General features: G+C 40.8%; 1 protein-coding gene across 2 annotated transcripts in view; it reads left to right on the forward strand.

Annotated features, from left to right (window-relative positions):
• The window catches only part of rab36 (RAB36, member RAS oncogene family), a 78084-nt gene that overhangs the window by 23807 nt on the left and 26907 nt on the right, over positions 1-27370 (forward strand). For both annotated transcript variants that reach the window (XM_072277537.1, XM_072277543.1), the window contains exons 2-6: positions 14337-14428; positions 15087-15152; positions 18696-18797; positions 26203-26267; positions 26362-26413. In XM_072277537.1, the coding sequence (XP_072133638.1) occupies positions 14337-14428; positions 15087-15152; positions 18696-18797; positions 26203-26267; positions 26362-26413 (377 nt within the window). The remainder of the gene's footprint in view (positions 1-14336; positions 14429-15086; positions 15153-18695; positions 18798-26202; positions 26268-26361; positions 26414-27370) is intronic.

A 27370-nucleotide genomic window follows, 5' to 3' on the forward strand; every position in this document is an offset into this window, starting at 1 on the left:
GAAAAGACTAAAGAACTGTATGGCCTATTAGCAGTGGTTCCTAAAGTGGGTGATATTGTTCACTGGAGACAGTGGGAGTTTCTAAGGGCAATGAGATAAAGGGGGTGGTGGGGGAAAGGAACTCAATAACAAGGGGACAGTTGAGGGACTGCAGGCTTAATTTAAGGACTGAATTTATTATAAGCTTCTGATCCGCAGTGGCTCATAATTGATTATAATGATCACGTAATCACCTCATCTTTTGCTAACCCACCGTTCTCTTAGATTTTGCTTGAAGTGTGTTATAATTTTTGAAAACCAATGCATTATTCCTATATGAGAAATCTGGACTGAAGAAATCAGAATGACTGGCATCCTGTCACATTCACCTCAATAATAAACAAATGCTTTGAGAGGCTGGTCAAAGATTACACCTGCAGCATGCTGCCACCCACACTGGACCCCTACAATTCATCTTCCAACATACCCAATCAACAGACAACACAATAGCTACAGCTCAATACACCATTCTTGGACTACGGTCCAGCATTCAGCATTCAATACCATAATTCCCTCCAGGTTTGACAAGATGTTCGAAACTTTGGCTTTCACCCTGCCTTGTGTAGCTGGATCCTGGACTTCTCATCAGATCGCCTGCAGGTGATAATAATGGACTCCCTCACCTCTGCCCCTCTGACCCTTAAAATAGTTGCCCCTCAGGGCTTTGTACTAAGCCCCCTCCTTTATATACCCATGACTGTGTCGCCACCCACAGCTCCAATCTGCTAATTAAATTTGATGACAACACTACACTGATTGGCCTAATCTCAAATAATAATGAGGCAGCCTACAGAGAGGAAGTCATCACCCTGACACAGTGACCTCAAGAAAACAACCTCTCACTCAACGTCGCAAAAAAAAAGGAGCTGGTTGTTGATGACAGGAGGAATAGAGACAAGCTAATGCCTATAGACATCAATAGATCTGGGGTTGAGAGGGTGAACAGCTGTAAGTTCCTCAGCATAAACATCACCGAGGATCTCATGTCATCTGTACATACCGGCTGTGTGGTGAAAAAGGCACAACAGTGCCTCTTTCACCTCAGACGGTTGAAGAAGTTTGGTATGGGCCCCCAAATCCTAAAAACTTTCTACAGGGACACAATTGAGAGCAACAATTGAGCTGCATCACTGCCTGGTATGGAAACAGTACTTCCCTCAATCGCAGGACTCTGCAGAGAGTGGTGTGGACAGCCCAGCGCATCTGTAGATGTGAACTTCCCACTATTCAGGACATTTACAAAGACAGGTGTGTTAAAAGGGCCCAAAGGATCTTTGGAGACCCGAGTCACCCCAACCACAAATTATTCCTGCTGCTGCCATCTGGGAAACAGTACTGCAGCATAAAAGCCAGGACCAGCAGGCTCTGGGACAGCTTCTTCCACCAGGCTATCAGACTGCTTAATTCATGCTGATGCAACTGTATTTCTATGTTATATTGACTATCCTGTTGTACATAATCTTTATCATCAATTACTGTAATTGCACATTGCACATTTGAACGGGCACGTACCGTAAAGATTTTTACTCATGTATATGAAGGATGTAAGTAATAGTCAATTCAATTCATTTCAATCATGTTATTTCCAAGGCCCACTCCGCATATTACTGCTATTTGCTACTGTAGTACAGTGTTAGCTAGTACAATTTTCATACTCTAATAATACCATTACACAATTACTATGAATTAGGGTGTAGCGTTCAATGTGGTAAAGTTAAAAAATCTGCCCTTTAGAATGGCCTTGACTGCATTTCTCTGGCCAACAACCCAACTGAGATATCGCTGCCCCATTTTATGTATCTTCAGGCAGAGATTCAGGTTTTGCCTGAGCTATGATGAAATCATAATTTTCCCCTTTATTGATCACAGCTCTTGAGGTTAGACTTAAACAATAGATGATCGACTGTGGTCATTAAACCATAATGAAAATGGCAGAAGTGGACCAAACAAAAAAGAAGTGTGAAGTATCCGAAATATTGATTTCTACCAGCACCAAGCAACCAGCAGCAATCAATGTATCTGTTGTGTGAAAAAGATTTTTCAAATGAGGCAATGAAACTGTCTAGGCTCCTTGAATATTTGAAGAGATTAACAAGACCTTGGCTTATTCTCAGTCACTTCATAAAAACTTTCAGAAATGGAAAAACACCACTTGCACTGTTGCTAGTACTTCACAACAAAACATTGATGGTCTGAGTGCTTCATGCAACATTTCATTGCTCGTAGTTAAATATGGAAAACCCCATACAGTTGAAGAAGAACTGATTGTGCCAGCAGTGAGGGAGGTTCTGAGTACTGTTTTGCAGAAGTCACCAAACCAAATAATTAAATCAGCAACAACTCTGTTCAAAGACAAATAGATGAAATTTCTGAGATTGTGCAACATACTTAAGACAATAGAATTTGTTCAGCAGTTGGATGAGTCAGTTTTGCCAGGCAAAACATCTTTGCTTCTTGGTTATGATCACTTCATAAAAGTTGTAAGCATCGCTCAAGAACTGTTATTTGCAAGAGGACTAGGAACAGATATGAAAGGGGAATCGTTATTTCCGGTTGGTGAGCAATTTTTCACAGAGAAGGACATTCTACTCACCAACATCCTTGCTTGTGCAACAGATCAGGCACCATCAATGATAGGAAGCGACCGTAGGGACATTGCGTTCTTGAAAAAAGAGTTGTACCTAACATACTTTTTATTATAAAAGTATGTATGTATGCAGAATACAACTCTGATATTTGCCTTCTCCAGATAGACATAAAATATAAAAAACATAGAAGTATTTTGAAAAAAGGCATTATTCCCCTCCCCCGCGCAAAAGGGAAAAGAAACAAAGCCCTCCCAACCCTTTCCTTGCACAAGAGCTAACAGATCCACATGGAGAAACAACAAGAATATCAAACCCCAAATCCCCAACTCTCCAATCAGCAACAAGAAGCAGGCCAATATGAACTACAGTTAGTTTGAACTACACTCCAACGCACAAATCTCAGAATTTCAATAACTGGATCCGTAAATTTGCTGATGATACAAAGATTGGAGGTGTAGTAGACAGTGAGGAAGGTTTTCAGAGCCTGCAGAGGGATTTGGACCAGCTGGAAAAATGGGCTGAAAAATGGCAGGTGGAGTTTAATACAGACAAGTGTGAGGTATTGCACGTTGGAAGGACAAACCAAGGTAGAACATACAGGGTTAATGGTAAGGCACTGAGGAGTGCAGTAGAACAGAGGGATCTGGGAATACAGATACAAAATTCCCTAAAAGTGGCATCACAGGTAGATAGGGTCGTAAAGAGAGCTTTTGGTACATTGGCCTTTATTAATCAAAGTATTGAGTGTAAGAGCTGGAATGTTATGATGAGGTTGTATAAGGCATTGGTGAGGCCAGATCTGGAGTATTGTGTTCAGTTTTGGTCACCAAATTACAGGAAGGATATAAATAAGGTTGAAAGAGTGCAGAGAAGGTTTACAAGGATGTTGCCGGGACTTGAGAAACTCAGTTACAGAGAAAGGTTGAATAGGTTAGGACTTTATTCCCTGGAGCGTAGAAGAATGAGGGGAGATTTGATAGAGGTATATAAAATTATGATGGGTCTAGATAGAGTGAATGCAAGCAGGCTTTTTCTACTGAGGCAAGGAGAGAAAAAAACCAGAGGACATGGGTTAAGGGTGAGGGGGGGAAAGTTTAAAGGGAACATTAGGGGGGGCTTCTTCACACAGAGAGTGGTGGGAGTATGGAATGAGCTGCCAGACGAGGTGGTAAATGCGGGTTCTTTTCTAACATTTAAAAATAAATTAGACAGATACATGGATGGGAGGTGTATGGAGGGATATGGTCTGTGTGCAGGTCAGTGGGACTAGGCAGAAAATGGTTCGGCACAGCCAAGAAGGGCCAAAAGGCCTGTTTCTGTGCTGTAGTTTCCATGGTTCTATCTCTGAGATCTTCAGGACACAGCGGCCCCTGCGAGGACAGCGACTCGAACCAGCGACCCTTTCAAGGGCAGCATCTTGAACCAGCGACCATTCACTGTGTAATTCACAAACATCTTGTTGCAAAAAAAACCTAGTTGATTGGCTGCACAAATCATTAAATGCGGTTATCATAGCAGTAAATAAAATCAAATCACATGCTCTCAATTCTCAACAATTTCCAGAGGTATTGAGAATAATGAACAGTTTGAACACCTGCTGTTGCATACAGAAGTCAAATGACTCTTGAAAGGAAACTGTTTGAGATGCTTTTATGTGATTTTTAAAACTCTTAAAAAATTTTGATTAATTCAGTAATCAACTCAAGAATATTAGACATGACACTACTTATTTGTCAGAATTATTGGCAAAGTTTTATGAAATCGATCTTCAATTGCAAGGAAATGAAGTGAATCTTATCAAAGTCAAATCAGTTGTCTCCACATTTCTGTCCAAGTTAACCCTACTTAAATGCAACGTTGGTTGACGTGACCTTTTCCAATTTCCAAGCCCCTTCAAGCTGGAAGAGAAAGAAAGAATACAGGTTTCCTCCGCCATCCGAAGGTAGAGCGTTCCTATGAAACGGTTCATAAGCCGAAATGTCGTAAAGCGAAGAAACGAGTACCATTTATTTATATGGGAAAATTTTGTGAGCGTTCGCAGACCCAAAAATAACCCACCAAATCATGCCAAATAACACATAAAACCTAAAATAACAGTAACAAATAGTAAAAGCAGGAATGATATGATAAATACACAGCCTATATAAAGTAGAAATACTTTTCCACAATCATTACTGAACTGTTCTCCATAGCGAAAATCTTACGCAAGTGCCGTCGGCAGAAAATCTCACGCAAGTGCTGTTGGCAAAAGCACGGCGCAAGCGCTGTCCAGTAATCTTTAAGCTATGAAGCTGCCAAATCATACCAAATAACACGTAAAAATACACAGCCGATATAAAGTAGAAATAATGTATGTACAGTGTAGTATCACTTACCGGAATCGGGACAGCACAGAGCACACTGATGATGGTGTGTTAGGCTGAGTCGTCGCAGGTTGGGTAGTGCAGCGACACGTAATTGTCGGCCCAGATCAGTGCCGATTGCATTGCCTCTGATCTGGGCTGACAATTACGGTTGGGTTGGCACCTAATTAATTAGCATGTTTATTTCGGCTTTTTTCTTAAAGATGTGCTGTGTGCCTCCCTGCTACCACTGCATTCTCCGCGAATCGGTACAGTATCTGTCCGCGGCCTGGGTGTTGGAGTGGTGGGACGTTGGGGTGTCATCTCGACATCTGTTTCCATTAGAGCAGGCAGCTCATCTTCTCCTATGACTGCCCGCCTCGATGTCGAAGGTCGAGGTTTGTCGTCTGCTGTGGCTGATGTGGAAGGCTTGCTTGACTGCTGAGCCTCGCGCATTTTTCTATCATACAGTTCTTTGTAAGGACTCAGAGAATCTTGCAAATATCCCCTAAACCTACATACCCTTTCAAAATTAAAGTCATACTTTATTATTACTCATTCGGTTTCGATTGTTATCCTTTCCTCTTCCAATTGCATCAGCCCTTCATCTATCAGTTCTTGGTCATGGGATGCTAAAACCTCTTCAACATCATCTTCGTCAGCTTCCACAAGCCAAACTCATCTTGTCCTTGCTTCATTCACCACGATCGAAACGCTTAATTATGTCTAGTTTTACACTAAGTGTAACACCCTTACGAGCTCTTTCAGGCTTTTCCAACACCATAGAACTCATCTTGCAAACAACTGCTCACAGGCTCGTGTTAAAGCAATGCTGGCAAGAATGCCATTCGGAATCCAGGGAGAGTGACTGCTCGGGGCACGCACTGCTTTTTATTGCGCGCTGAATTTTTTATCGCACGCTAGTTTTTTTTCGTAACAGTGAAAACACCTTCTGAAAGCAAAAACAGGGTACTAATGTAGGTCTTTCATAACAGTGAGGTTTCGTAAAGCAAACGTTCGAAAGGCGGGGGACACCTGTATATTATTGCGTCGCCTCTGATCTGGGCCGACATTTATGTGCCGGGCAGCACCTAATCAATTAGCTTATTTATTTCAGCTTTTTTCTTAAAGATATGCTGGGTGCATTCCGGCCACTGCTGTACCACTGCATTCTTTGCAGCCGGGAGGTTGGGGACCACTGTTATAATTGACATCACTATATTCATGCGAGGAAAATATGCGCTGTGTGTATAATATTAAATTCGGTAGATAAACCCCTTTAGAAACGAAATTGAGTGTATTAGCCATTTATAAGTGACTTATCACCTATATTCTGGACGTGATTAACACCCCCTTCACCCCCGGTCGGCTGGTCCGCAAGAATTCTGTCAATAATAACTGGTCCACGGTGCAAAAAAGGTTGGGGACCCCTGTTCTAACCTTTCTTTTTAAGTGATATTAAAAATGGATCATACTATTAATTTACTTAGTTTTAACGTGAAAGGATTAAAAAAACTTAAGGACCCAATTATCACTTTTACAGGAAACTCATGTTCGTAAATGTGACAAATTACGCCTCTTCAATCATTGGAAAAGACTTCAGTTTCATTCCTCCTTTCAGGATAAGTCCAGGGGAGTTTCGATTTTTATAGATAATGCAGTTTCTTTTTGTTCAACATAAAGCAATGTCTGATACCAATGGGCGTTTTGTTATAGTATCAGGAAAATTAGATAATAAATTAATGGTATTTGCTAACTTGTATGCGCCGAATACAGATAATCCAGGGTTCTTTGAGCGTTTTTTTTCCACTTTTGCCAGATTTAAGTCTTTACTCACTGGTTTTGGGCAGAGATTTTAACGTTGCTTAGACCCAGTTTTAGATCGGTCATCTGCTAAACCAGCGACACTTAGTAAATCAGCCTTGGTTATTCAATCTTGTCTAATGAAATGTGATATTGTTGATGTCTGATGTTTCTTATATTCAATAGATAAGGAGTTCTCATTTTTTTCTCATGTCCATCATACGTATTCCATGATTGCTTATTTTTTTATTGATAGCCAAATGATTCCACTAGTTCGATCCTGTGAATATAAAGAGATTGCTGTCTCAGATCATGCTCCTGTGTTTTTATCTTTAAATCTTCCTGGTCTCCCTCAAATAAACAGATTTTGGCATTTTAATCCAATCTTGCTATCAGAAAAGGATTTTAAAAAATCTTTGGAGAGACAAATTACTCTTTTTTTTTGAAGAGAATACTCGGGAAGAGACTTCTAGTCTTATATGGGATGCCTTTAAGGCTTATGTCGGAGGATAAATCATTTCTTGTACTGCAAATGTTAAGAAAAAAGCTAATAAAAAGAGAATTGAACTAGCTAATCAGTTGAAACAATTAGGTCAAAAATATGCCTTGGCTCCAGAACCAGCTTTATATAAACGGCATGTTGAAATTAAAAGTAAATATGATCTTCTTTTAACATATCCAATTGAAACCCAACTTTTAAAAGATAAGAGTGAATTTTATATTCATGGAGACAAAACAGGTAAATTACTGGTTAACCAATTAAAAACCTTTATAGTTAAACAGCAAATTAAAGAAATTTGTAAAGCTAATGGTGATAGGACAACTGACCATTTAGAAATTTTATTCCGAACCTTATAGTTCTGACCCTCCTAAAGATAATACTGTAGTGAATATTTTTTTAGACCAATTAAACATCCCTACACTTTTAGATGATAACCGAAAACAGTTGAATCAACCTATTTCTTATGAGGAAATTGCCGAGGCTGTATGTTCATTGCACTCAGGGAAGGCTCCGGGTCCTGATGGATTTTCTGGAGAATTTTATAAGGCTTTTTCCTCATTTCTTATACTTCATTTATAATCAGTCCTTTCGGACTCCTTTAAGTTGGGTGGGTTACCACAATCTTTTTATGAAGCTTCTATTTCGCTTATTCTTGAAATGAATAAGAATCCAACTGAATGCTCTTCATATAGACTTATCTCCTTAATGTTGACACTAAAATTCTATCTAAAGTTCTGGCTCGTAGGATTGAAAATATTTTACCTTCTATCATTTCTGATGATCAGACAGGATTTATTAAAAATCGATATTCCCATTTTAGTATTTGTTGTTTATTAAATGTTATTTATTCTCCTTCTAAAGAGATATCGGAATGTGTAATATCCTTAGACGCCGAGAAAGCTTTTGATCAGGTTGAATGGAATTATTTATTTAAAACCTTAGAAAAGTTTAATTTTGGGCCCAGTTATATTCAATGGATTAAATTACTTTATTTCTCTACTTCTGCTCAGGTTCTTACTAACTCTCAGAATTCCAAACCATTTAAACTTCAGTGTGGAACTAAACGTGGTTATTGCTTTCCAAGAATCTAATGATGTCACTGGTATTTTAAGGAGAGGTACTATTCATAAAGTTCCGCTTTATGCTGATGACCTATTGCTTTATATTTCCAATGTTCAGACTTCAGCACCTTCTGTACTTTCCTTACTCTCCTGTTTTAGTCAGTTTCAGAATATAAACTAAATTTTCATAAGAGTGAACGTTTTCCTTTGAATAATTTGGTATCAATTAATACTAACCTTCCTTTTAAAATTGTAAGAAATCAATTTACTTATTTGGGTGTAACAATTACTAAGAATTATAAACACTTATTTAAAGATTTTTTTTTTTACCCTATTGAGTTATATAAAAAGGGCACTATCAAAATGGTCGCCCCTTTCATTATCGTTGATTGGCCGAATTAATTCTATTAAAATAAATATCTTGCCTAAATTTTTATACCTTTTTCAGGCCCTACCCATTTTTATTCCTAAATCCTTTTTTGATTCTCTTGATTCTATCATATCTTCATATATATGGAAAAATAAACTTTCTCAACTAAATAAAGTTCATCTTCAAAAACCTAAAAAGAATGGAGGTTTAGCTTTACCAAATTTTAGGTTTTATTACTGGGCAGTCAATATACGGAACCTCACATTTTGGTTATATTGTATTAACTGAGTGGACTGTCCGGTTTAGGTTTCTTTAGAAGCTAACTCTGTTAATAAATTTTCTATTATCTCTCTGCTTGGATCCTCAATTCCTTTATTTTTAAGTAAACTAACTTATAGTTTTGTAGTTAAACATACTTTGAGGATTTGGGTACAATTTAGAAAATATTTTGGTTTATTGAGATTTTCTCTTTCAAGTCCCATTTTTTCTAACTATTTTTTTAAAACCTTCTATGACTGATATAGTTTTTAAAGATTGGAATAGACTGGGTATTAAATGCTTCAAGGATTTGTTTGTTGAAGGAAGTCTCTTTTCGTTTGGGCAGATGCGAGCTAAATATAGGTTACCAAAAACCCACTTTTTTCGATATTTACAAATTAGAGACTTTCTGTGATCTCAATTTCCAATCATACATTTCCTAAATGTCCCGATAAGAATTTATTAGATGTAATTTTTTATATAATTTTGTTTGCTTAGCATAACAAAACTTTCAATTTCCCTTTGAAACCTTTTTATAATGGATCAATATCTAATATTTATACTATGTTGTTGGGAATGATAAACATTCCTTTAGACAAAATTAAAAATCTCTGGGAACAAGACTTACAGACTTCAACTTCTGAGGAAACTTGGAATGAAATTTTTAAATTGGTCAATACCTCACTGTTATCTGCCCTTCACTCCCTCCTACAATTTAAGGTGGTCCATAGGGCCTACATGACTAAAGATAAGCTGTCTTATTTTTATTCGGATATACCTCCTTATTGTGACAGATGTAACAATGGAAAAGCTTCACTAATTCATATGTTTTGGACATGCCCGAGTCTTGAAAAATATTGGAAGGAAATATTCCAAACTTTTTCTGTACTTTTTAAAGTAAATTTTAAACCTAACCCTTTGATTGCCTTATTTGGTATTGTTGGAGGAAAAGATATTATTTTGGAGACAGCTGATTTGCACATTTTGACTTTTATTTCTCTTATAGCTAGGAGGGCATTGTTGTTTAGGTGGAAGGATGTTGCTCCGCCTACTCATGCTCAATGGTTAAATGATGTTATGTCATGCTTAAATTTAGAGAAGATTCGTTGTTCAATTTCTGAATCAAGACAAGACTTTCTAACATTGTGGGGACTATTTTTAAATTATTTTCAAAATCTTTGATTCATTATTAAGTATGGATGTTGGCTAATAATATGTTTTACTATATGATAGGATTTTTTTCCTTTTTTCTTTCTTTACCAAACTGCTTTTTTTGCTAGTGGGCTTAGATTTTTTTTGTATAATAAAATTATTATTACTTTTCAATATTACGATTCAATTTAACTTCCATGAATATGGGGTTTTGAGACTTCAAGTGTGATTCTAATATATTGTATTCTGTACTCTGTATTCTGCTTTTATGTAAGTAATCAATAAAAATATTGGAAGAGAAAACCTAGCACATTTATTTTTCCTTTATTTACACACTTAGTCCAGCAGTTGTGGAGCATACGGATCCCTTCTTTGTAGTCTTGGACCTCCAGAAGTGGTCTACAGCAAGGGTGATTGATAAGTTTGTGGCCTGAAGTAGAAGGAGATGAGGCGAAACTTCAAACTTTCTTCATTTTCACTCAGAGTTGAACTGCACATGCTTGTAACGAGGGCTGTATAACTCATTTCCTTCTACCTTAGGCCACAAACTTATCAATCACCCCTGCTGTGGACCACCTGGAGGTCCAATACGCTGTCATTACATGCACGTGCAGTTCAACTCTTTGACTGATAATGCAGAAAGTTTTAAGTTAATAACTCACCTCCTTCTACCTTAGGCCACGAACTTATCAATCATCCCTGCTGTGGACCACTTCTACAAAGTGGTCCGTATGCTCCACAACCACTGGACTAAGTGTGTACATGAAGGAGGGGACTATGTTGAAAGATATATGTGCTAGGTTTTCTAAAATTGACTCCTTCTACCTTCGGCCACGGACTTACCAATCACCCCTCATACAATGAATTTGAGGAAATTACCAGTAGGCTAGACAAGGGAGATGCAGTGGATGTTGTATATTTGGATTTTCAGAAGGCCTTTGACAAGGTGCCACACATGAGGCTACTTAACAAGATAAGAGGGCATGGAATTACGGGAAAGTTACGTACATGGATAGAGCGTTGGCTGATTGGCAGGAAACAGAGAGTGGGAATAAAAGGATCCTATTCTGGTTGGCTGCCGGTTACCAGTGGTGTTCCACAGGGATCAGTGTTGGGGCCGCTTCCTTTTACAATGTACATCAACGATTTGGATTATGGAATAGATGGCTTTGTGGCTAAGTTTGCTGACGATACAAAGATAGGTGGAGGGGCCAGTAGTGCTGAGGAAACGGAGAGTCTGCAGAGAGACTTGGATAGATTGGAAGAATGGGCAAAGAAGTGGCAAATGAAGTGCAATGTTGGAAATGTATGGTTATGCACTTTGGCAGAAGTAATAAACGGGCAGACTATTATTTAAATAGAGAAAGAATTCAAAGTTCTGAGATGCAACGGGACTTGGAAGTCCTCGTACAGGATACCCTTAAGGTTAACCTCCAGGTTGAGTCGGTAGTGAAGAAGGTGAATGAAATGTTGGCATTCATTTCTAGAGGAATAGAGTATAAGAGCAGAGATGTGATGTTGAGGCTTTATAAGGCGCTGGTGAGACCTCACTTGGAGTACTGTGGGCAGTTTTGGTCTCCTTATTTAAGAAAGGATGTGCTGACGTTGGAAAGGGTACAGAGAAGATTCACTAGAATGATTCCGGGAATGAGAGGGTTAACATATGAGGAACATTTGTCCACTCTTGGTCTGTATTCCTTGGAGTTTCGAAGAATGAGGGGAGACCGTATAGAAATATTTCGAATGTTGAAAGGCATGGACAGAGTGGATGTGGCAAAGTTGTTTCTCATGATGGGGGAGTCTAGTACGAGAGGGCATGACTTAAGGATTGAAGGGCGCCCATTCAGAACAGAAATGCGAAGAAATTTTTTTAGCCAGATGGTGGTGAATCTATGGAATTTGTTGCCACGGGCAGCAGTGGAGGCCAAGTCATTGGGTGTATTTAAGGCAGACATTGATAGGTATCTGAGTAGCCAGGGCATCAAAGGTTATGGTGAAAAGGAGGGGGAGTGGGACTAAATGGGAAAATGGATCAGCTCATGATAAAATGGCGGAGCAGACTCGATGGGCCGAATGGCCAACTTCTGCTCGTTTGTCTTATGGTCTTATGGACTGATAGGAAATTACAAGAGAGCTTGGGGGATGGAGACAAAAGTGACCACAGGCAGTGGGATCTCGAGGAAGAAACAAGATATTGGAAGAACTCAACAAGTCAGACATCATCTGCTCAGGCAAAGGGATAGTTGAAGGTTCAGGCTGAGACCCAAATGGAACCAGTGGAGGGAAGGGGGAAGGAACTGAGATACAGTGCTGGGAGGAGCAGGGTTGATTTCTAGCATCTGCCAGAGGGACAGAGGGAGTGCCACCTGGTTCCACATGCCCCTATCTCCTTTGCCCTCTGTTCCCCTTTTGCACCCTTCCCTTATGTGCTTCCACTCACTACTTTCCTTTCTCATCAAGTTCCATAATTTGCAGCCCTTTATTGTCTCCACTAACGTACTCCTGCTTCTGTCACACTTTCTGTGCCTGTCCCCTCCCCACCCACCTGTTTCCAGCTGGGTTTATCAACTCTTCCTCAGGTGGATTCACATGTCACCTGCCAGTTCCTGCATCACCACCTCCTCTACTGGCTGTCACTCTGTTACCTATGAATCATGATACATGGTCTCAACTTGAGAGGTCACTATCCCTTTGCCCCCACAGATACTGCCTGAACGCCTGTGTTCTTCCAGTAGCTTGTTTCTTTTGCTCCAGACTCCCTGCTGGGGCACTTCACCTTCCTATTCAGAGGTCAGATGATAAAATAAATAGTAAGTGACAGAAATACATCAAGGAAACAACATGACCCACCCTCACCAGGCAGGTTGTGTTACCTGACAGTTGGTTATGACAGTAATTGGTTACCTTTGCTACTATGAAAGCCACATTTGCCTTTGCTATTAATGATATAAACTAGCCCCCGGTTATTGCCCTGCATTTTTTGCTATCCCACTTCAAGCTGTAAAATAAAACAATTAAGACCATCTTTCTTCAATAAAAGCATTAGATTGAACCAGAATCTGGTTTAATATTACTGGCATATGTCGTGAAAGTTGTTGTTTTGCAGCAGCAGTACATTATAATGGCCCTTGTGGCTACAGGGATCAGGGGGTATGGAGGGAAGGCTGGTGCAGGGTTCCGAGTTGGATGATCAGCCATGATCATAATAAATGGCGGTGCAGACTCGAAGGGCCGAATGGCCTACTCCTGCATCTATTTTCCATGTTTCTATCTTTCTATAATACATAATTTTAAAATATGTAAATTATATTAAGAAATATATTTTTAAAAAATTAAATAAGTAGTGCAAAAAAAGAAAAAAAAGTGGGGTAATGTACATGTGTTCATTGTCCATCCAGAAATCTGATGGTGCAGGTGAAGAAGCTGTACCCAAAACATTAAGTGTGTGTCTTCAGTTTCCTGTATCTCCTCACTGATGGTAGCTGTCATGACATGAACAAAGTCACCAGAGAGACACTGAAGCTAGTGGATATAGAGAAGTTTTATTCAACAAAAACAAGCAACGGGCATCATATTGAGACAATCGTGGAAGAAGAGGCCTGCTTGACCCAATTTTACATGATATTTTACATGCTAAAGATGAAAGGTTAACAGCAGGATAATTCTATAGTTACGAAGTATCTACAATGCTTCCTTTGAATTACATTTAGTTTTTAAACACTTCCTTCTTCACACTTGTGCCCCAGGCACCCAAAATGAATGTTAATCAGCACTATCTGGTTTGCAATCAACTCCAGTCTACAGCTCCAGGAATACCACTGTTCAGGGCTGCATTTTAAATTCAATTTACAATCCACGTTCAGGTCTGATGGTGAAATTAAATATTTGCTATATACCCTAACTCCTGAATGCTCCATAATAGTAGCAATAAGAAGAGGACATGTCCAGGCATTGAATTCTTTTTACTGGTCCAGCATAAGGAATGACTTTATGAAATAACTTCCTGGGGGAGTTAGTAAAAAATGGGTACTCAATTTGTATTTGCTAACACCAGAGTTTTATCATGGTGGCTAGGCAAGTATTACTGGAGTTAGAATTAACCAAGATGAGTAATCTGAGTATGGGCACTGTTGTTAAAACAATCGGAATGAGCGTATAGCTGTCTTTTCTTTCTTTGACTTGACACAATGCTGTACTAATTTGTTCTCAATCTTACCGCAGTGTTACAGACCTGAGGCCTGTCTTCAATTTAAAGATCATTTCCATGTTGAAGTTAAATCTGCCTGCAAAGGACGACAGACCAGAAATGCTGGGTGAGGAATTTGAGAGCTGTGGTAAAGGGTAACTGGCACTAATCTCAACTAGATTTGATGGAAGGTATTTTAATTGAGAGAAGGTTCCTTCTGCTGACTCATGTGATCTGACTTTTAATAACAAGATCTAAAAGATCAATTAATCTTTGTAGGCAAAATCTACTCAGTACCATTGAGCAGTTTAGTACTTTACTAAAAGCATCCAGTCACAGCAAAAAAACTGAGTAAAATCTTTAACTCTTCAAGGATCCCAAGAAGTGAAGGTCAGAGCAAGAATTTTTTGGAGGATGGGCAGAAATGGGAGAATTTTTGCCACGAAACATAACTGAAGAAAAGGTAAGCAACGCCCACACAATTCTGGGGGAACTGAGCAAGACAGTCAGCATCCATGGAGGGGAATAAACAGTTGACATTTCAGGCTGAGACCCTTGCTGAGTTCCTCCAGCATTTTGTGTACGTTGCTCAAGATTTCCAGCAGCTGTAGTATCTCTAGTTTATGAAGAAAATGTGGTTTTCTAGAAAGCTGTTTTGTAGGTGCAAAATGTATTGTGCATAAGTTGAAGAAACAAAGTGGATTGGATCAGGCAGATGTTTTTTTAAAAAGTGCAGAAAAGAATAACACTATTTCACTTAATTATGAGCCTCATTCCCCCTGCAGACTCAAAATATCAAAGGTGGTAGTAGTCGGGGACCTTTATGTGGGAAAGACAAGCCTGATTAACAGGTGAGTGGTACTAATTTATTATGATGCACTAAATTTTGAGGCTAGTCTAACATACTTAATTTAAATAAATGCCTGATTATTTATCTGTAGTATATAACAAAGAAGTATTTATACCTGTTTTGCATGATGATGATTATTGGTTTGTAAGCATGCAAAGCAGCAGTTTTGACCTCAGCAACATCTCAGAGTACAAAGTGAATAACTTGGATTTATATAGGGCCTATTACACTAGAGAAATTTCCAAAATGGAAATTTTGCAATGTAAACATTATTGTACGTTGAGGACACATGACCAGTTTGCTTAGTTAGATCCCATAAGCGATGAGGAGATAATGACCATTCAATCACTTCAAGTGACATGCCTTGTGGCACAACGGGCAGGAACCTTGCCTTTTCTTTAGCTTTTGACTGTTTTTTTAATGTGTCCGACAGGGTGATCAGCAGCACTGGGCCTCCACAGGGGACTGTCTTGTCTCCCTTTCTCTTCACCATTTATACCTCGGACTTCAACTACTGCACAGAGTCTTGTCATCTTCAGAAGTTTTTGGATGACTCTGCCATAGTTGGATGCATCAGCAAGGGAGATGAGGCTGAGTACAGGGCTATGGTAGGAAACTTTGTCACATGGTGTGAGCAGAATTATCTGCAGATTAACGTGAAAAAGACTAAGGAGCTGGTGGTAGACCTGAGGAGAGCTAAGGTACCGGTGACCCCTGTTTCCATCCAGGGGGTCAGTGTGGACATGGTGGAGGATTACAAATACCTGGGGATACGAATTGACAATAAACTGGACTGGTCAAAGAACACTGAGGCTGTCTACAAGAAGGGTCAGAGCCGTCTCTATTTCCTGAGGAGACTGAATCCTTTAACATCTGCCGGATGATGCTGAGGATGTTCTACGAGTCTGTGGTGGCCAGTGCTATCATGTTTGCTGTTGTGTGCTGGGGCAGCAGGCTGAGGGTAGCAGACACCAACAGAATCAACAAACTCATTTGTAAGGCCAGTGATGTTGTGGGGATGGAACGGGACTCTCTCACGGTGGTGTCTGAAAAGAGGATGCTGTCTAAGTTGCATGCCATCTTGGTCAATGTCTCCCATCCACTACATAATGTACTGGGTGGGCAGAGGAGTATATTCAGCCAGAGACTCATTCCACCGAGATGCAGCACAGAGCGTCAAAGGAAGTCATTCCTGCCTGTGGCCATCAAACTTCACAACTCCTCCCTTGAAGGGTCAGACACCCTGAGCCAATAGGCTGGTCCTGGACTTATTTTATAATTTACTGGCATAATCTACATATTACTATTTAACTATTTATGGTTCTATTACGTTATTATTTATGCTGCAACTGTAACGAAAAGCAATTTCCCCTGGGATCAATAAAGTATGACTATGACTAATTCGACACTCATCCCAGCACGGATGGAAAGCGTGCAAGGAGCTAGCTGAGTTCGAAACAGGAACCACTCACCTTGAAGTCCAGTGCGTATACCACTACAATACCAGCTGGCATATTGTTGAAGAATAAATGATAGTTATAACACTCAGGTAATACTGTAGATCATTAGGATCTCAGTACAACTGGAAGATGCCCCCTCAACAGGGCAGCATGCCCTCCGTAGCAGATTGGAGTGTCAGCCAAATAGTGTGGTCGCTTCTTGAGAATGCAATTTAAACCTATAACCTTAATAGGAAGGAGTATCTCCATGTATTCATGGCTACACAAAACACAATGATGAATATGTTTTCAGAGGCAGCTGAAGGGAAAGTTGGGATCAAGATGGATTGAAACAAGGCCATGCACCATTTAAACTCCTCAATTAGAAGGATCATAAGGTTGCAAGAAGGTTTTATTGAAAGGGTACTGAAAGAATGTTTCTCCTCTTGGAGCGGCAATATCTATAATTGAGGGACATCTTTTCAAAGTAAGATAAGAAGAATTTATGTCTGTGAGAAGATTATATTTCTCTGATTTTCTCTATGGCAGAGAGCTGTGGATATTCCAGGATAAGATGGTCAGATCTTTGGTCTGAAGGATACATGGATTAAGGATATCAGGCAGAAAAGTGGAGTAGAGGCCAAACTTAGATCAATCATGACCTCCTTGAATGTGAGACGAGGTTGGAGGGGCTGAATGATCTACAACTGCTTCTTACGTTCTTCCTTGTAACATTCCAACCCTTGTTCATCTTTGCGCTAAAGCATTATGCTGTGGAGTTAGTTGTAAATAACAGGTCTGCATCCTCCTGTGTGATTGGTGGGTGTTGTGACTGACTGAAACTGAGCCACATGGAAGCTGTAACTGTCTTCATTCACATAGGAGATCTCCAGGCAAGTGAGACCAGAAGGCACAATGATTTATTCTTCAACACAAAGATTACAATAAATGATTAACTACAGGTTCAATTACTATAATAACCTACTTTAACATTTGGAATATAGCCAGATAAATTTACAGAATTACATGGCAGCACATCCCAACCTTTTGAATATTCGATAGTGGTGTCTGCTCCAAAAACCTCAGTACAAAGTATACTCCTTTGGTAACAATGTTGAAGGATGGCTCCATGAATGTACAACTAAACAAAAGATTAAGTGGCAGAACAGAACTGTTGTGAACTGTGCTTTAAATTGCAGGGATACATTTTCAATAACACACACAAAATGCTGGAGGAACTCAGCATTCTAATAGCAGAAACATTCATTTTCTGTCTTTATCAATGAAGTTTCAATGGGTCAGTGTCAGAATGCCCCACGCCCAATGATTGGTTTCACTAGCTGCAAAGTATCAGTCGGAAGTTAAATTGAGTACAGGTTTCATTTCCTGAAGACACATTCTTAGTTAATCCATAATGTCATTCGGGAATGACCCCTAACAGTAGTGAAGAAGAGTCACTTGTAACATAACATACATTTGAATCTATTATCTGTCTCCTGGTTAAATCTATCTTGAATTTGCTTGTTCTAGCAGAAAAGACAGAATTTCCATCAAAATTCAACTATGCTGGAATTACTTGGGAAGTTTCCCGTTACCATTTTGAATAATGATGAAACCTCTGCCTATTATCAATAACTGATAGGATTACCTTTGCTGGGAGTATCTGCTTTCATAATCTTAATAGAATTTTATATAATTTTCTGGAGTACTGACTGCCCCTAGATTGCTAAAAATTATAGGGAGCTTTCAGCAAAAATAGTTCACAATGCAAATGGCTACTTGGAGCATCTCTTCCAGAATAGAAAATGTGTATATTTTTGGGATCATCTGTTGAGATGGCAAAACAGATGTTCCACCATCAGCGTACTCTTTCCTCCTATCACAGATAAGAGCAGAAAGATCACTCGGTGGCTGACTGGGTCAGGCAGTGGAGCTGGGACTCACCCAGCAAGGTGAGGGATCAGGCACCAGCTAGAATTTATTTGTATCTATTTATCCTTTCATGCATTTAATTGCTACATTTTGAACCTCTGTGTATAGTTGTGTCCTTGAGTTTAGGACAGCTTTTACAATTTATTAAATTGTGATCCCATTGAAAATTTCAGGTTTTGTAAAGCTGTGTTTGACCGAGACTATAAAGCCACAATTGGAGTTGATTTTGAAATTGAGCGGTTTGAAATTACAGGAGTCCCATTCAATCTCCAAATGTAAGTACTGATTAAAATTGCATTAACAGAACTTCAAAAGTTGCCCACTGAATCAAGGATTTCTATGTTTTCAGGTTTTAAATTATTATTTTGAAAATGCATTCTTTGAAGTGTTGATTCTTCCCTCAGAAATTACTGACTACCCTGATCAGGCTCGTTCACAACATTGGCACGTAGAGCTAAGAATTGGGCTTGCAGTGGAACAACCTAAAGCACCCCCCTTATCCTTCCCCTTGCCAACTAACCCCACCCCCCAACAAATGGCATTTAGGCTTGTTAATATATTCAAAGACTTTTGATGAGGTATTAAGCTGAGACTTCATCTGTTCTCACAGACAGAAGATTATAGACTGGTTTCTGTGGGATTTCTGGAGATCTCAATCTAAAATTAAAGGGTGTAAAGGTCGTAAGGTAGAAGGGCTAAAGTGTGTGTACTTCAATGTAAGAAGCATCAGGAACAAAGCTGATGAACTAAGAGCTTGGATACATAGATGGAATTATGATGTAGTGGCCATTACAGAGACTTGGCTGACACCAGGGCAGGAATGGATTCTCAGTATTCCTGGATTTCAGTGCTTTAAAAGGGATAGGGAGGGGGGAAAGGGGTGGAGGGGTGGCAATACTGGTCAGGGATACTATTACAGCTACAGAAAGAGTGGGTAATGTAGCAGGATCCTCTTTTGAGTCAGTATGGGTATAAGTCAGGAACGGGAAGGGAGCAGTTACTCCATTAGGAGTATTCTATACGCCCCCTGGTAGCAGCAGAGATACAGAGGAGCAGATTGGGAGGCAGATTTTGGAAAGGTGCAAAAATAACACAGTTGTTATCATGGGTGACTTTAACTTCCCTAATAATGATTGGCACCTGATTAGTTCCAATGGGTTAGACAGGGCAGAGTTTGTTAAGTGTGTCCAGGATGGATTCCTGTCACAGTATGTTGACAGGCCGACTAGTAGGAATGCCAAACTAGATCTAGTATTAGGTAACGAACCGGGTCACGTCACAGATCTCTCAGTGGGTGAGCATCTGGGGTACAGTGACCTCCGCTCCCTGGCCTTTAACATTATCATGGAAAAGGATAGAATCAGAGACAACAGGAAAATTTTTAATTGGGGAAGGGCAAATTATGAGTCTATAAGGCTAGAACTTGCAGGTGTGAATTGGGGTGATGTTTTTGCAGGGAAATGTACTACGGACATGTGGGCGATGTTTCAGGATATCTTGCAGGATGTTAGGGATAAATTTTCCCTGGTGAGGAAGATAAAGAATGGTAGGGTGAAGGAACCATGGGTGACAAGTGAGATGGAGAATCTAGTCAGGTGGAAGAAGGCAGCATACATGAGGTTTAGAAAGCAAGGATCAGATGGGTCTATTGAGGAATATAGGGTAGCAAGAAAGGAACTTAAGAAGGGGCTGAGGAGAACAAGAAGGGGGCATGAGAAGGCCTTGGCGAGTAGGGTAAGAGAAAACCCCAAGGCATTCTTCAATTATGTGAAGAACAAAAGGATGATAGGAGTGAAGACAGGACCAATTAGAGATAAAGGTGGGAAGATGTGCCTAGAAGCTGTGGAAGTGAGCGATGTCCTCAATGAATACTTCTCTTCGGTATTCACCAATGAGAAGGAACTTGATGACGGTGAGGACAATATGAGTGAGGTTGATGTTCTGGAGCATGTTGATATTAAGGGAGAGGAAGTGTTGGAGTTATTAAAATACATTAGGATGGATAAGTCCCTGGGGCCTGACAGAATATTCCCCAGGCTGCTCCACGAGGCAAGGGAAGAGATTGCTGAGCCTCTGGCTGGGATCTTTATGTCCTCATTGTCCACGGGAATGGTACCAGAGGATTGGAGGGAAGTGAATGTTGTTCCCTTGTTCAAAAAAAGTAGTAGGTAATTATAGACCAGTGAGCCTTATGTCTGTGGTGGGAAAGCTGTTGGAAAAGATTCTTAGAAGTAGGGTCTATGGGCAATTAGAGAATCATGGTCTGATCAGGGACAGTCAGCATGGCTTCGTGAAGGGCAGATCGTGTCTAACAAGCCTGAGGAGGTGACCAGGCATATAGATGAGGGCAGTGCCGTGGATGTGATCTACATGGATTTTAGTAAGGCATTTGACAAGGTTTCACACGGTAGGCTTATTCAGAAAGTCAGAAGGCATGGGATCCAGGGAAATTTGGCCAGGTGGATTCAAAATTGGCTTGCCTGCAGAAAGCAGAGGGTCGTGGTGGAGGGAGTACATTTGGATTGGAGGATTGTGACTAGCGGTGTCCCACAAGGATCGGTTCTGGGACCTCTACTTTTCGTGATTTTTATTAACGAACTGGATGTGGGGGTAGAAGGGTGGGTTGGCAAGTTTGCAGACAACACAAAGGTTGGTGATGTTGTGGATAGTGTAGAGGATTGTCGAAGATTGCAGAGAGACTTTGATAGGATGCAGAAGTGGGCTGAGAAGTGGCAGATGGAGTTCAACCCAGAGAAGTGTGAGGTGGTACACTTTGGAAGGACAAACTCCAAGGCAGAGTACAAAGTAAATGGCAGGATACTTGTTAGTGTGGAGGAGCAGAGGGATCTGGGGGTACATGTCCACAGATCCCTGAAAGTTGCCTCACAGGTAGATAGGGTAGTTAAGAAAGCTTATGGAGTGTTAGCTTTCATAAGTCAAGGGATAGAGTTTAAGGGTCGCGGGGTAATGATGCAGCTCTATAAAACTCTGGTGAGGCCACACTTGGGGTACTGTGTTTAGTTCTGGTTGCCTCACTATAGGAAGGATGTGGAAGCATTGGAAAGGGTACAGAGGAGATTTACCAGGATGCTGCCTGGTTTAGAGAGTATGCATTATGATCAGAGATTAAGGGAGCTAGGGCTTTACTCTCTGGAGAGAAGGAGGATGAGAGGAGACATGATAGAGGTATACAAGATTTTAAGAGGAATAGATAGAGTGGACAGCCAGTGCCTCTTCCCCAGGGCACCACTGCTCAGTATAAGAGGACATGGCTTTAAGGTAAGGAGTGGGAAGTTCAAGGGGGATTTTAGAGGAAGGTTTTTTACTCAGAGAGTGGTTGGTGCATGGCATGCACTGCCTGAGTTGGTGGTGGAGGCAGATACACTAGTGAAATTTAAGAGACTACTAGACAGTTATATGGAGGAATTTAAGGTGGGGGGTTATATGGGAGGTAGGGTTTAAGGGTTGGCACAACATTGTGGGCCGAAGGGCCTGTACTGTGCTGTACTATTCTATGTTCTATGTAAAATGAATCAGCTGTTAGCATCACTAGCTAAAGCTGATTATAATGTCCTTAACACTCACGTGCTTGGCCTTGCTGTGATCAAGGGTGGAGAGTTTCTGCTTGCAGTTTATTTACACAACATTTTTTTTACATTAGCATTCACAATAAATGTGCCAGGTCTGCAAATATTGCAGTTAGTCCGTTGGTTGTGGAATGGCGGATTTCTGTCAGTGGCATTCATCAGCTGTGTGTAGCATCTCTACTTTGATAATGAATGTTCGCCTACCAGCCCGGACTAGGAGTTGAGGATGCCATTGTCTACCTGCTGATCCGTGTCTACGCAGTTACGTACCCTGTAACTGGGTTGCCAAACCAGCAGAAATGGATCACTCAGTTGGAGTCTGAATTACTAGAACTAAGAACGTTTTGTTAAAGAAACGAGCAACACAGTAATCGAAAGGATAATAAATGCAACAGTTCAGCAATGATAAACACACATGTACACAGAATTAAGATAACAGCATCAATCAAGCTCTATCGTTGTCTAGGGGTAAATGACCAATTTCAAAGTGACACAAAGTTCAGTCCAATTTAGTTCAGTTTGCAGTAATCGTTGCCATGGCGATGGACAACGTGGGGGGAGGGAGAGAGAGAACGAGAACGACTGATCATTCAGACATGGCTTCCACTCACAGACCGGCGATGTTGCTCGCAAGCAGCTTTCGGGCAGGTCCTTTGTGATGTCACCTGAGGTCACCGACTGTGACCCCTCCTCCAGATGTGGTCGATCCTCTGCAGTGAACCCAGCCCCCAAGCGAGGGTGGACACACACCAGGTTCCCGCTGATCGTACCTTTCCACCCTGTGCGTTTATGGCCCGGTACTTCCCACCGACTTGTGAGAGGTGCACCGCTTCCAGGGTCTCGTTACCTCGGGTGTCGTGTGTGTCCTGCCTTAGCGAACCTGTCCCTTTTTATCCCCCTGCTGGGGTATCGCCTGTCCATCACTTCAAACAGTTCAGGGTTCAAAGGGGGAGCCACTCTTGACAATACCCAGACTGATGGCTCCTTCATTAACACCTCCAAATGCTGCTTCATTGTGTGCCTTATCTCTCCCTCCCCTGAGGACAGGTGGCAGACCAACTGCTGATGCCACTGTTGCTAGCCCAGTCCAGCAAACATCTTAATTTATGTGTATTCTTGTCACACTTCCCCCCTTTAAGGATTTTTACCGGGGTAAAAATTACAAACATGAGTACATTATTTGATACACACAAATATACATCTTTATCAGCTATTTGGCTAATACAGAGAATTTGAAGTTGTCAACACCTTGACAGACAGTCATCACATTTTCTGTTCCTTTTATATGTGTTATTAATAATCCCTTAGACCAGGCTCCAACTCAGCAAACTTCATAGTGGCCAAAAACACTGATGAATTGCGATCAATGTAACCTCTCATTTGGTTTTGTCCCAGACCACAATAACAAGGGTCGTCCCATTCCGACTCAGTTTTCTCTCGCAAGGGCTTAGTAGGAGGGGGAGGGGTAGTGACCCGCAGAGTTATTGCAAAACTTCCTACAGTACCCCACCTTCTGAGGGCCCTCTTGTCTGTCGGGGTTGGGAGGTCAGCGATAGCCTGCACTGTAGCTTGCATCGCTGCCAGCTGCCCCTGTGTCACCACAATTTCCAGGTAAGTGACCTTCGCGTGGCCGAACTCATTTTTTTCAAGGTTCACTATCAAGCTGGCTTCAAGTTGCATGCCATCTTGGTCAATGTCTCCCATCCACTACGTAATGTACTGGGTGGGCACAGGAATACATTCAGCCAGAGACTCATTCCACCGAGATGCAGCACAGAGCGTCATAGGAAGTTATTCCTGCCTGTGGCCATCAAACTTTACAACTCCTCCCTTGGAGGGTCAGACACCCTGAGCCGATAGGCTGGTCCTGGACTTATTTCATAACTTACTGGCATAATTTACATGTTACTATTTAACTATTTATGGTTCTATTACTATTTATTATTTATGGTGCAACTGTAACGAAAACCAATTTCCCCCGGGATCAATAAAGTATGACTATGACTATGTCTTCCAAAGTATATCTGTCACGTTGTTCTATGCTTCCCACTATATTAGGATTGGTTCCTTGGCTTGAGGAACATGGGTTGGTGAGGAATATACTAGACCGTGACGTTAAGGCAAATGATCTGGTCAAGATGGCACCTGTGTACAGTGCTCCTTCAGTCGACATCTTCTTGATAGATCATGAAACCATATATTTCACTTCTTTTATGCCTTTTACATTTATTTTTCATCTTCAATTTGATTCTGGAACTGTTGGAGCTTGTGATTTGCAGTTTGGATATCGTTTGGGTGTTTCAGCACTCTGCAGTCTCCGAGAGGATTCCGAGAGACAGAGGCAGCGTGCGAACCTTGTGGCAAGAAGTTTGTAAGATGGGGCGCGAGCTGATGTTCGTCTCCACATCATCGATTAAATCTTTCCTTATTCGCCAATTAAAGCAACGAGAGCGATTGAAACATCAAGGTGAATACAGAAGTTGAGCGCTGGCTGTCAGTCTTTTGATCTCTGGTGAGATCACCCTGCTATGGAGATGGGAGACTGCCTTTTGACCACTGCTGGGATCGCTCTGCTACAGAGAAGAGAGACTACCTTTTGATCGCTGGTGAGATCACTCTGCTACGGAGAGGGGAGACTGCCTTTTGACCACTGGAGGGATTGCTCTGCTAGAGAGAGGAAAAGGCCTGCCCCTGGGTTGGGCCCGGAGAATGTTATCAACCTTGTCTGCATTTTTGATATGGACTTGGACTATAGACATTTTTTCAGTCTTTAATGTTCTGTGTTATTCAGTCATCTTTTATATACTGTGTTTCTCGCCCAATCTTTCACATTTTTTGTGTGCGGCGGGGGGGGAGGGTGGAAATTGGGAGTCAATGTGCCTGTTCCATTTTTGCTCGATTTTTGTGTGGGGGGACGGATTTGGGGGTTGATGACCATGCTGCTGTTCTTTTCTGTTCTCTTCTTGGTTTCGTGGCTATCTGGAGAAGAAGAATTTCAGAGTTGTATGCTTAGATAATAAATGAACCTTTGAACCAGCTGATAGGTCACAGAACCTCAAAGATGGAAGTATAAACTGTTTGGTTTGTTCTGCACCTCAAAAAGAACTGTGACAGAAATTCAAAAGTACTTATGTTAGAATTTTTGCAATGTCCTGAAATTGTGGAAGGTACAATACATACACAAGACTTTCTTTCTGTAACCCTTTCACATTGTACCTCCTGTGAGCGACCTAGAGAGTAAAACAAGTTTTTAAAAAATGGAATTGAATCATGGAATTGTTTTGCATCTCTTCACAAATTAAACCAGAGACTTCCTCGAATGATTCAGTCTTGCACTCATCGTGAATTTTGTGTCAGCTCTGCAGATAATATCATCATTCCCCATACATCATTTTGGAATATTATAGAAAAAAAATTAGACCAAGTATCCAGGGAGTAAAGATGTCTTGTCAATAACTCTTTGGGTTCCTTCGCTCAACAAATGCTGACAAAGCCACTTTGTATTTTGCTTTTTACCTCTGAGGCAAGGATTCCAATCCCCTGATCTCAGTTCTGACCACAAAGCCCTGGCCCAAGATGTTCATAAGGATCCATGTTCTTATGTTCTTATCTCCATACACCAGACACAACCTCATCCCTGTTTATCTGCAGCCTCCCTTTCCTGTCACAGGTACTTACTTTACAGTCTGGCTGACTGCAGGCCCTGATTCTTAACTTCTCCAAACCCCTGAGTCCAGCTTCCAACTCAAGCAGCACATTTTTGCCAATAAAAGATGTGCACTTTTTTTTTTTAGCAGGGCCTGGACCAAAATAGTCCTTAGCACATCACTGATATGTTCACTTATTTGTGGCTATCTTGTGAGGTTTTAAGAGTTTCAAGCATTATTACTGGAATTCCTAACTCACAACTCCTTAACCTGACTTGAACTGATATTCTAGTTTCTTGAGATAGTGCAATGCCTGTACAAATGATGTTTGGATCCTACAATTCTTTGGTTCAACCAGCACCAGAATCCTATGGAAAATTAGGAGAAATCTGAACATAATGTGCTAGTGAGAGAATTGAACTGATGCACATTTCTGTTGTCTTTAGCTGGGACACAGCAGGGCAGGAGAAGTTCAAGTGCATTGCCTCTGCCTATTATAGAGGTGCTGAAGGTAAGCATAATTTGCAGTAGAGCAGCAATGTGATATTGTCTAAGTGATTGTTCCAATATGATGTTTCAATACTGTTCTAAATTTGTACTTCCAGTCATTATAATAGCCTTTGACCTGGCTGACATAAAGACCCTGGAACACACAAAGTAAGTCTTGGTTTATCATCAATATATATGGTCCTTTCATTAATTCTTATTTACTTCAATGCATAGTATGTTAACTGCACTTACTATAAATCTTAATTGATCAGTATTTTCACAGGTGACCTGTAACAAGTCTCCTTCTTAGGAATTTCTTCACAATTAAGAATTACTTGGTTTCACTCTGATTTTATGGGTTCTGAACTAGCTTACGAAGACAATGTGGGAAATGCGGACACTACTTTGGGTGGACAAGTCAGTTTCTTTGATGAGTAAAAAAATGTAAATAATACTGATGAAGCTGGCTTTTGGATTTGGTTAAAGGTGCCCACAACCTGCAGCCTTCATGCAGGCTCAGGACAAGACAGGGCAATGAATGAAAGAAAGCACAAACACAAGCACAATGCTACTTGACTCAGGATCTCAGGATAGTTAATATTGATTGTGGCAAACTTAAAAATATCCCTATTTGTATTTGTTGGCTATGTTGATTTAATTTCCTTCCCTTTGTGTGGTTACTTTGTCTGGCAGCATCGTGGTTGAAAATTTGTTGTGGCTTCAATTTCACTCTTCTGTATCTAAATCTAAATATCATTGTTGAACATTATAGTTCTTGAGCTCAGATTAGAGTTAGCTTGCAGATCATTTTTTTTAATGGCCAAACTTTTAATTATCTCCTAATCCTCTCAGCATTAATATCTGTCTCATTTGTTTCTCTCTTGGGGGGATTTTACTACGTTAAAGATACCATAGGGCAGGGGTCCCCAACCTCTTTTGCACTGCGGACTGGTTTAATATTGACAATATTTTTGTGGACTGGCCGACTGGGAGTTGGGGGTGGGGGGGGTGGTAGGGTTGCCAACGGAGAAGATTAGCAGTCAAGTACGTTGTGTTTACCCCGAGAAAGACTACGATGACCATGAAGCCTTGCGCGGGCACCAGTGCACATGCGTGTACGTGCTG

Source organism: Mobula birostris, chromosome 2 (genome assembly GCF_030028105.1).
Source record: "Mobula birostris isolate sMobBir1 chromosome 2, sMobBir1.hap1, whole genome shotgun sequence".
Taxonomy (NCBI): Eukaryota; Metazoa; Chordata; class Chondrichthyes; order Myliobatiformes; family Myliobatidae; genus Mobula; species Mobula birostris.